General features: G+C 45.3%; 1 protein-coding gene across 1 annotated transcript; it reads right to left on the reverse strand.

Moving 5' to 3' along the window:
- Nucleotides 1–338: 338 nt before the first annotated feature.
- LOC132401358 (monocarboxylate transporter 10-like) lies at nucleotides 339–11,705 on the reverse strand. The gene is made up of 2 exons (XM_059983489.1): nucleotides 11,190–11,705; nucleotides 339–418 (listed from the first exon to the last, which is right to left on the reverse strand). Exons 1-2 carry the CDS (start codon nucleotides 11,578–11,580, stop codon nucleotides 339–341), a joined length of 471 nt encoding a protein of 156 aa, XP_059839472.1. The 5' UTR covers nucleotides 11,581–11,705.
- Nucleotides 11,706–11,980: the final 275 nt, after the last annotated feature.

An 11,980-nucleotide genomic window follows, 5' to 3' on the forward strand; every position in this document is an offset into this window, starting at 1 on the left:
TTAAAATTCATCTGCCATTACTCCATCCCCAACCTGCAGCTGATGTAGAGCGGGTTAAAATCTCGTAATAGAGGATGTAGCCTGTTCTGATGTGGTAATAGGGAATCACTGATAAGACTCAACAATCGGATGCAGCTGTAACGAATGGCACCAAGATACAGAGGCTTGATTTATCATTATAGCATTCCCCTATTGTTCAGGGCAAAACTTAGGTTTGCTGTAATTAAGTTAGACTTAAAGATCATTGTTTTATTCTGTAACAGGTCCAGTTTTACTGTTAATTATTATCCAGAAAATACAAGAGATCTAGGTATAATCTCCAGAAGGCAACTTCACACTCAAAGTGGTAGTTCTGGGCTAAACTCGAATCGCAGAGAGATGCTCGACAACTGTGACAGGTCTTGAGCGCCCTCACCTCCTACAAAATAAAAACAAGCAACGTAAACGACAATGAGGTTTTTACTCCCAGATGAGCTCAATGCCTTTTATGCTCACTTTGACCGACAAAGCAGGGAGGTGCCTTCATGAACCCCCACATCCCTCTTAGTCCTTGTAATCTCAGTCTCTGAGGCCAATGTGAGAACATCGTCCAGGGGAGTGAATCCTCCAAAACCATCTGACCTCGACGATGTACCTGTCCGACTACTGAAGACCTATCCTAATCAGTTGGCTGGAGTGTTTGTGGCTATCTTTAGCCTCTAGCTTCTGAGGTACCCACCTGCCCCAAGCAGGCATCAATCTTACTGGTGCCCAAGAAGAATGTGGTGACCTGCCTCAACAACTATCATCCAGTAGCACTTACATCCACTGTGATGAAGAGCTTCAAGACATTGGTCATGAAGCATATTGACTCCTGCCTGAGGAGTGAATTGGATCCCCTCCAATTTTCCTACCATCACAAGAGGTCAACAGCAGATGTGATTTCATTGGCTCGTCCCACAGCTCTGCAACATCTGGACAGTGAAGATTAGGATGTTCTTCGTTAACTACAGTTCAGCATTCAACACTATCGTCCCCTCACAACTCATGACTAAGCTCTAAGGTCTTCCTGTGCAACTAAACTTGAGCAGATCTGCGGATGCTGGAAATTCAAACAACAACGCACACAAAATGCTGGTGGAGCACAGCAGGCCAGGCAGCATCTATAGGGAGAAGCACTGTAGACGTTTCGGGCTGAGACCCTTCGTCAGGACTAACCGAAAGGAAAGATAGTAAGAGATTTGAAAGTAGTGGGGGGAGGAGGAAATGCAAAATGATAGGAGAAGACCGGAGGGGGTGGGATGAAGCTAAGAGCTGGAAAGGTGATGGGCAAAAGTGATACAGAGCTGGAGAAGGGAAAGGATCATGGGGGGGAGAGCACCAGAGGGAGATGGAAAACAGGCAAACAACTCAATATGTCAGGGATGGGGTAAGAAGGGGAGGAGGGGCATTCACGGAAGTTAGAGAAGTCAATGTTCATGCCGTCAGGTTGGAGGCTACCCAGCTGGGTACCGGCTCCATCTCCCTCTGGTGCTCCCCCCTCACCTTTCTTTCTCCCGAGGCCTCCCGTCCCATGATCCTTTCCCTTCTCCAGCTCTGTATCACTTTCGCCAATCACCTTTCCATTTCTTAGCTTCATCCCACCCCCTCCAGTCTTCTCCTATCATTTCGCATTTCCCCATCCCCCCACTACTTTCAAATCTCTTACTATCTCTCCTTTCGGTTAGTCCTGACGAAGGGTCTCGGCCCGAAACGTCAACAGCGCTTCTCCTTATAGATGCTGCCCGGCCTGTTGTGCTCTACCAGCATTTTGCGTGTGTTGTCGCCTGTGCAACTAAATCCTTGATTTCCTCAATAGCAGATCCTGGTTAGTACGGATTGACAACAACATCTCCTCCACACTCATCACTGGCACAAGTGGACCACAGGCTGTGCACTTTGCCCCATGCGCTACTTATATGTATGACTAGGTATACCTAAGTATATCTCTGATGCTGTATTTAAGTTTGCTGATGATACCACTGTCACTGGCTGAATCAAAGGTGGTGATGAGTCACCATATGGGAGGGAGACTGATGCCACAACAACAGCCTCTCAATCAATATCAGCAAAACCAAAGAGCTGATTATAGAAGTTTGGATAGATTCTGCATGTCACGCCGACAGATGTACAGTGGAGGCAACACTAACTGGTTGCATCATGGCTTGGAATGGAACCACCAACGCCCAGGAATGAAAACTCTGCAGAAAGCAGCTGATATGGCCCAGTCCATCACGGGCAAAACCATATAACCTCAAAAGGGGCATCATGCAAAATGTAAATTCCTCAGTGCCTAGGAAACAACGTGTGCAACAATGAAGAATGCTCATCTCCTTGCATGTACCAATGAATGCAGAGTTAGGAGCACAGAACATGTTTACGGCTTCATTTGACCCAATATGTGAAATATACGACAAAAGAGAATCTAGCATAACCCCAATCACCATCAACTATCAAACAAACTATGGAAAGGCAATGCAAAGCCATGTGAATTATTCTGAATTCTTCTTATTAATATTATTATTATTATTGAGAATTGAGCACATCGAAATGAAATGCTGTGCAGGGAAGCAGTACCCATCTGTGATGAACTACGTATACCTGTCTGGACACGCCCCCCCCCCCCCCCACTGACTGTGCCTGTGGCTCCTCCCACAGACCCCGGTATAAAGGCGATTGGAGCCACAGACCCTTCCTCAGTCTCCAGGATGTTGTATGATGGTCACTTGCTGCTTGTGCTTTCTTCCAGCCAATAAAAGCCTACCTTAACCCACGCCTCAGAGTTATTGATGGTGCATCACCATCAAGGGCCCTCACCATCCAGACCACACTCTTCTCTCACTGCTGTCTTCAGGAAGGAGGTACAGGAGTCCCAGAACCCACAGCACTGGGGTCAGGAACAGTTATTAACCTTCAACCATCAGGCTCTTGAACCAGTGGGAATAACGTCACTCATCCAATCACTGACCTGTTCCCTCAAGCTATGGACTCACTTTCAAGGATTCTTCTTCTCGTGATCTCAACATTCACTGCTTGCTTATTTTCTTCTTCTTTTGAATTTGCACAATTCGTTGTCTTTTGCACATTGGGTATATCTCTGTCTTGTTGGGTGTGAGCTTTTGCTGATTCTGTTATGGTTTCTTGGATTTAATGAGTATGCCCACAAGAAAACAAATCTCGGGATGTCATTTGTACTTTGATAATTAATTTTCCTTGAACTTCAATATTGCAACACTGGCTCATCATCATCAGTGAAAACCTGCCAAGATCTACTGGCTAAAAACCAACACAGCTCTTCATACATGACCGACATGATTGCTCCAATTCTATTCCACTAACAAGAAACACTGAAGTCTTGTAAAGTACAAGGACAGTTCAGTCAGTCTGCCATATGTTAATCCAGCCACCTAAAGCTGATTTCACAGTGCGCTACAAGGTAAAACTAACTTCACTTCCTGTAACCCTCAGATAGGCAGAATTAGAAATAAAGCAATCCAAGGCCTAATGCTCAAGCAAAATCAGCACAGTGATAAGAATAGCAAGCTAGGAATGTCACCCAAGGGAGTAAGGGGTCAAGGTCATTTTCTTGTTGTAGTACTAGAACAGGGAAGGCTGCTGATGTTGAGCAGGAATCATCTAGTTGGAGGGCTGAGAGCTTAGTGCAACTGCTCAACTTGTGTTAGTGAGAGCACGTGTGGAACTCACGTTGATCTCCTTATCCAAGGATCTATGGAACTGGAGTCAGTTCAGAGAAGGTTCAGGGGGCCAATTTCTGCAATAAAGGGACTGCCTTACAAGGAATGATAAAGCAGCTTGGGCCTCTTACTCACTGGAGTTTAATTGCTCTTGATGAAGTACTAGAAACTGTGGTGAGTTGTGGCCGCAGCTTAATCCATTATGAAATAGTCTCCCCTCCACTGACAAATAACGCTTCTCTCTGCCTTGGGAAAAGCAGCCTACATAATCATGGGCTGCTCCTACCCCAGTTATTCTTTCCTCTCCACCTCCCAGCAGAAGATACAAAGCTTGGAAACATGTCCAGCAATCTCAAGTAAGTAACTTCCTCTGACAAACACACCAAATGCTACCTGACCTGCTGTGTGTTGAGTGTTTTGCTCTGATTTCCAGCATCTAACAGATTTTCTCTTGTTTGTAACTTCCCTTTGTCTACCTGGCCTGTTATTTCCAACAAATCCACCTTCCTTCTTAGAATACACTTCCTCTCACACCACCCAACAGCCAGTTCAGACAGCTGATGCTCAATTCAAAGACTTCTTCCTCATTGATTGAGAATGCATTCTGAAAAGCAGCGGTTATCTCATTTTACCATTTCCATTCGATATTCACATGCTCTGTAATTAATAAATACAGGCCAAGGACACCTGTACCTTTAGCTCTTCTCCAAACAACCCAAACATGGATTTCTACAGCAAAGCTTGGATTTAACATAACACAACTGAGTCAACACAGTTGACCAACAGATCTGAGCAGTTAGCTCAAAAATCACATGGCCATATTGACAAATTCCAGCCAAGCTCAAGTTGACGTTAGTATTTTGACTGTTCTTATTTTCCCACTGTAAAAGAATTTAAAATGTTCACCACACAGCAACTCTTGCTTATGGCCCCACATTTATAAGTGCTGTCATGAAGTAATGAGACACACAGAAAGCTAATGTTTAAACGAATAAAACATGAGAAACCATTGATATTTTGCATTGTTTCCCATCACATAGGTATATTGTTAAAAAAAATATGGAAAGACTGGTTTAGATTCAGAGGCAACAGGCTCCCTGTCTGCATCTAAAATATCCCTTAAAAACCAAGTGTTTTATCTTCTGCATTCACAGCCCCTTGTTTGATTGTGTAGAGCCTCTGCATTCTTGAGTCATAGTGGAGGTACTCCAGCATCTAGTCACCAACTTTGGGCAAGGGGTGGTTCTTGGAATATAGCTGGGCAATAATGACAATGGGCTGGGTGTCGGTGTCTACAAGACAGACTTGATGAGCAAAGGCAAAGGTGATGTGCAGATTGGGAGTGCAGGGAGGGAAAGGACAGGAGACAGCAGAATCAGAGGAAAGAGGGGAAATGATTATTGGAATTTGGAGAAATCAGTGTTAATGCCATCATATTGGAGAGTGGAAAGGCAGAATGAGATACTGGTCCTCCAAATCTGTGCCCAGCTTCATTTTGGCAGATGGAGGCAGCCCTGGAAAGTCATCCATCATGGCGCATTGTGCAACCAAAGGTCGTATCCATGATGTGAAATCACTGCCCCATCCCTACCCATTCCCCCAAACCTCAGATACACCCCAATACCGTTCCAAACTAAGTTACCATCTTCCCTTTTAGTTGAGATCTATGCCAGAAAAGTCTATAAATGGCAAAAGATCCTAGCCAATTTAGACATAGTAACACCCATCTAATTAAGTTAGATTCCACCCCCCCACCTCACGTCATTGTTAAAGTAACAATCATCACAATACGGAGAGAGACATTAAAATTATAGAGGCTTCATGCGTGCAATTAAATGTCAGTGACTTTCAGGAACTTTGATATCTCAAAACCGATGGTAATACAACCTTTGATGACAACAGTTAAATTATGGCAGTGACATAACCAAAATATTTACACATAACCTATAAAAGATGATATGTAGTTAATCTGATTATCTCAAACCCAGATTTCAAGGCAAAATAATCAGAAGCAGGTCCCTACAGTTTTACACATGGCAAGTGACAATTAAGTCTGATCCAGAGACTGAACACAACTTTCCACACCGGTGTGTGTATTAGAAGTGCTTGCAAGGATTCAGAGAGTGCATTACAGTCAACCCTTCTGTTGAAGCCACTTGGGTTAACAGAAATTTGTCCTCATGGAATTCACAAATCAAGAGCCAAAAATCTGATACACTTAACAAAATTTTCTCCCACCGGATCGATGTGGAAAACAGTAAATAGTATTTTTTTCCTAACTCTCATCTCTTGGATCTCACAGATGAAGCAGCTTCACACTGCAGAATATTATTATTCAGACTGTTTTCAGGAATGCAAACCCTGCTCCTCGTAACACAGGGGCTGCCCGTACCACATTCGGTAACCAACCACGTCAAGACAAATCCTTAACCCCGCCCGGTCCGGTCCTGAAAATTAGTTAACCAACTGGGCCCGGCAAATTCATCAACCCACTCAGCTTCGGCGGTTCATGTAAAAATGGTCAGTGATCGCCAAAGCGACAAGTTCCCATATCAAAAAAAAATTCTGTTGTGGGAGAGACCAGATTCACAACTCAGATCACTTCTGTGGGCCAGTAGCAGGAACACTACACATTTCCAGGGATCAATTCCTAAGCATCCAGCAGGCAGAGCAGTAACATCCCGCCACCCAACTACAGTGCCAATTAACATACAAAGCATAACTATTACCGATGATTCTATACAGCCCACATGTGGAACCTCCCTCCCAGTGTTGACATAGGTGAGTATCACCTGTGTATTTGCAGCTCACGGACAAAGAGTGTTGTCACTACCTGTACCAGTCAATGCACCTTCTTATTCAACTCTTATTCTAGGCAACACGCTATTCTACACTAGAATGTGAGACTTAAAGCAAAAACTGACACCCACCTACACAAGGTGAATGGGTACTGGACCATTAGTCTAGACAAAGAAGCAGGTTTTGAAAGGGGGGGGGTGGGAAATGAAGCTTACAGTTTAGAACAGAAACTCCAGTTAAAGTCTCCATCAGATGAAAATAATCAATGTCAAAAATGATCAAATTCCAGAATGACTTACAAGCCAGACTTGGAATGCAGAGCAGAGATAGAAAGGGTGTGAACATAGATCAGGGGTTCCCAATCTGGGGGAGGGGGGTGGTTTCCATGGAACCCCTCTTTTAATACAAACCTAGTATTGGCACAGAAAGGGTTAGGAAGCTGCTCTAAAATGGACTGTGGACTGGAAAACAAAGGTGAGAATTTCAGTGCAATGCTTCTCTGGGAGTACTGGAAAATCGAGACCAGCAGGCATAGATGGCAAGCAAACCAACTGTAAAGCTTGGAGTCGGTACGAGCAAACACGGAGATCACGATGTTCAGGAGCTAACACGGGGTTCGGGCTGCAAGGTCGATGAGTGGATTACTATTACGTTTGAACATAAATGGATTTAATATTGCAGTTTCTACTGCACTGTAACTCAGACCGGTCATGCCATACAAACAGTCTGCCATCATGGCTATGGGTCACATATAGAAATGATAGTAGATACAATGGCCAAGTTGAAGGGAGTTATGTGACCATGCAGGTAGGGCATAGATGGAATTAGTCAAAGTTGACATGATCAGCAAACAAGTTGTGGGCTGTTTTACGGCAGCAGTTCCACTCAGAACGAACTTGCACAATTTCTCATAAATTCACCCTTTGTCCTCACATCCAGTGGGACCTGACTAAATAAATATTATCTCCAAGAAAGCACGACAACACCTCTACTTCCTCAGGAGACTGCGGAGGTTCAGCATGTCATCAAAAACTTTTGTAAACTTCCATAGAGGTGTGGTGGAAAGTGAGCTGACTGGTTGCATTATGGCCTGGTACAGGAACACCAATGCCTTTGGGCGGAAAATCCTAGCAGATTCAGCCAACTACATCATGGGTAAAACCCTCCCAACCATTCAGCACATCTACATGGAATATTGTCGTAGAAAAGCAGGACCCATCATCAAAGAACCTCAGCACCCAGGCCTTGCTCTCTTCTCGCTGCTGCCATCAGGTAGAAGGTACAGGAGCCTCAGGACTCACATCACCAGGTTCAAGAACAGTTACTACCCCTCAACCACCATGCTCTTGAACAAAAGGAGATAACAATATAGGAATCCTTAAGTGAGTGTAGTTATGTAACAGATGCCATATTATTTCATTCTTGTTATTTATATCTGCATTAGTACAGTTTGCTTTCAGTTTATAAATCCTGTTTACAGTCACTATTCTATAGATTTGCTAAGTATGCCCACAGATAAAGAATCTCAGAGTTGTATGTGGTGACATGCATGTACTCTGATAATAAATGTTATTTTGAACTGACAGGGACTGCAAAAAACCAGGGGTCACAACTTCACTAAAGGGTCAACTGTTCAGGACAAATGAGAAACTATTTCGGAAGACAATAAACTACTGAAATTCTTCAGCCAAGAGGGGAGTGGATGTTCAGTTACTGAGAATATTCATGGAAAAGTCACTAATATTAAGGGAATCAAAGGAAGTGGGGCTGGTGCAGGAAAGCGTTGAGGTGAAGGATCAGCCCTGAACTTATGGTGCCTCATTTTCTCCCACCAATGCCCTTGCTACTACACCCATCCAGGCAACACCCATGTTAAAGCGGTACAGTCTGCAACTGGCACAGGAGGCAGCCAAGGAATTTTGGCAACATGATAGTGGGTGTTACTGTATTACCCTGATGCCTTGCTTACGGCCACATACCAGTTGTGCTCACTTAATGGCATTGTGCATGATGGACCAGCCTACAGTACTGTGCAAATCATATATATATATATTATATACATATATAGATATATATATATATAGTTAGGGTGCCCAAACCTTCTGCATAGTACTACAGTAATTTTATATATTATATCACAACTGTACATCTGTTACAAAAAAAACATTTCATGACCCACGTTAGTGATTCTGATATGGGACTCCATTTCAAACCGAGAGTGGAAAGGAGACAGGGGAAGGGAGAGATAAGGAGCAGGAAGCATCAGAGCCATCCTGTAATGATCAATAAACCAATTCTTTGGAATCAAGTCACCTTGCCTGGCACCTCAAGGCTGGGTGTGTCTGCACCCACACCACCCCCTGCCACTACTTCTCTGCCACCTGCCCCACACCCCTCCCATGGCACTTTACCCTCCCAATTCCCAACATTCCCTCAAGATTTACAAACTCACTCTCCACTCCATGGCAAATGCAGTACAGTGCAAAAGTGTCTTCAGCACCCTAGCTAAGACCTTTGCCCAGTACTTAAAAATCCTAACAAACCCACAACCTCCTCCTCCTGCTCATCTAAATGAGATGCTGAAACATTTGACACTCTCTCAGATACCTGGAAATTTTTTCCATTCCCATGAATGAACAGCAAACTGCAAGAACTTGCAAACATACAACACTGTTAAAATTCCAGAAAGACATTCAGCACTCAAAGGTTGGTGTGATGTGTGTAAAGCACTGGGCATTTTCTCCAGATGCTCTTTTAAAGAGCCTGGAAGTCCATTGTGATAGTGGGTTTGACAGCAACCAGCACTGCAGTCCCTTCTTGGGACAATCAAAATACAGATGCTGAAAAAATCCTGGGATACAAAAAAAAATCAATAAAGTATGCCTGTCTGTCTGAAAATGCTGAAGGCCCTCAGCAGGTCAGACAGCATCTGCAGACACTTTGTTAGAGCACTTCTTTCATCAGAAGCGTTAACCCTTTGTGCGGACCCATTCAGATTGGGAAAGCATCGACAGCTCACAGGTTGCTGCTTGCCAAGCGCCAGCTGAGGGTATTACAATACCTGGGTAAGTAAGGCCAATTGAATTCCCTTCTTTTTCAGCAACAACATCAAGCAGCCTCTGTCCAGACTCCCCATTTACCCCATGGTCCCTAAATGCACCCAGCGTTTCATCGAGAAGCCTTGGAGTCAGCAGGCTAAGCAAGTGTCTCAGAAAGGCAGTGTCCATTATTGAGGACTTCCGGCACCCAGGGCATGCCCCTTTCTCACTGTTACCATCAGGTAGGAAATACAGAAGCCTGAAGGCACACACTCAGCGACTGAGGAACAGCTTCCTCTCCTCAGCCATCCGATTCCTAAATTGAACCCTTGAGCACTCCCTCACTTTAATATATTTTTATTTCTCCATTTTGTACAATTATAATCCATTCAATACACATATACTGCAATTTATTATTTTTTCTCTTCTAGATTATGTATTGCATTGAACTGTTAGGTTACCAAACTTCAGGACCCATGCCGGTGATAGTAAACCCGATTCCGATTCTGGAGTCACCACCTCCAACTTGAAACTGCTACAGAAAGCTCGTCACTTGTTAAACAGTGATAAGTGGTATCAGTAACTATTCTGAACACATGAAATTAAACCAGTATTGCCCACAAACCCAAACTCCGAATTGGCAGCACTGGCATCATGGTGGATACCCAATTACACATATACCATGTGGGATATGATGCAATTTATACCACAGGCTCACAAGCAAACTACAGAGCTACTGTATTTTCAAGGCAAAGGGATGATCACTATTTTGGGACCCCTGCATCTGCTGCCATTGATGTCGCCCAACCCGGTGAATTCCTGCACCGCTCGTCTCCGATCCAGATTCTCGCTTCAGTGCCGACACCAGAGAGTGCGCAAATGAGGCGGCCAAAGGTACTGAGAATCATGTTTCTATGACTATAGTCACACCTATTAAATAGCCCCGCGGTGTTCACTGTGTGACTGCCAATGCTGGATCACACATTTGAATCATTCATCAGCACCACAATCTGTTTTCTTGCACGTTACGTTTCAAAGAATTAGTGTCTTCCTCTTCAATTCTGTTCAATACAGGTGACAAGGGAACCCATCCCAGCGGTTTCTTTCTCAGATGCTGCAATTATACCAACCTGAAATACTCAGAATACAAACTACAATCCTACTGATTAGTTATGTGCTCTACCGGTTTCTGCGAAGCTCCAAACTATTAACATATTGAAATATATGGACTAATGTCAATATTTTCACCGATAATGTAATGCTGGCAATGCAAATCACTGGTTGATTATCTCAATTATGAAAACAACGGTCCTGAAATAACAGAATTGTCTTGGACAAGAATTTAGCACATTAACTTTGAACGTAACAGCAACCTTAGGGGATTTAAGAGAGGTGGCACACTCCCCATCCACTCCACAAGCAACGAGTGCCCTAACGGGGAGGACGATCATAAGCCAGCCAAAAGGCACCAGCACATCGGACAGGCCGGCAGGTATAAGCGCGTAACCCATATTACAGGAACAGCGAAGTTTCACGGCATGTGCCCGGGTTACTAAACCTAATTCTGGGTCTGAAACGTACGCTCGCCGCACAGCAGCGGGCTGGGGCATAGTGTACACGAGCAGCTCTTGTCTCTTACCTGTCTTAAACTGCAGATGTTTGTCTTCTGTGCCCCCGAAATTTTCCAGCAGGGACAGATACAGTAGCCCGAAAGAGTTCTGGATGCCAAAGACCGAGCCGTTACACCACATGGAAGCCAACATCACCACCCAGCCCCAGCCCCCCTCGGGAGGGTCGACCTGTCCGGGCGCCGTCCCCGGGTCGGGGGTAGAAGGAGGCCCACCGCCGGGATCATGGTTATGGGTGGTCTCTCCCCCTGCCAGACGCAGCTGGGTCTCCGAGTTCGCTCCCACCTCACCATTCAGCGCCTCCTTGCTCTCTGTCAGAGGCTGACGGGCCGGTTCGCCGTCCCTCGCCTCCTCTTTCCCCTGCCCCTGACCCCCAACTCCTGGCTCCAGACTCTCGCTCATATCTCAGCCGCGGGTCAGGACCAGCCGCGACAAGCGCTCTGAACCCCGCCTGGCCCCTGTGTCAGCGCGGGCGGCAGAACCCTCCCCACGCCGGAGTCCTGCCTCGCCTCCCCTTCCCTTGACAATCAGACACTTCCTACGGGAAAGAGTCGCTGCCTCAGTCTTTTAAATGGTTACAGATTGGACCCGCCCTTCGCCGGCGCCCACCGCCCATTAAGGCATTCGCTGCAAGTCGGACCTCTGCCATTGGCTGCCGCAACTGTCTATCGAGTGCTGGAGCGGGTTGCTGTATTGCTGGTGGGGGATGAAACGGAGCGAGGGGAAGGGAGGGAGGGGGTGGTGAAGAACATCGGGTTGCGGAAGGCTGGAACCCGGCTGGGAATTTGAAGGGAGCAATGTG

The sequence above is a fragment of the Hypanus sabinus genome, chromosome 10 (genome assembly GCF_030144855.1).
Source record: "Hypanus sabinus isolate sHypSab1 chromosome 10, sHypSab1.hap1, whole genome shotgun sequence".
Taxonomy (NCBI): domain Eukaryota; kingdom Metazoa; phylum Chordata; class Chondrichthyes; order Myliobatiformes; family Dasyatidae; genus Hypanus; species Hypanus sabinus.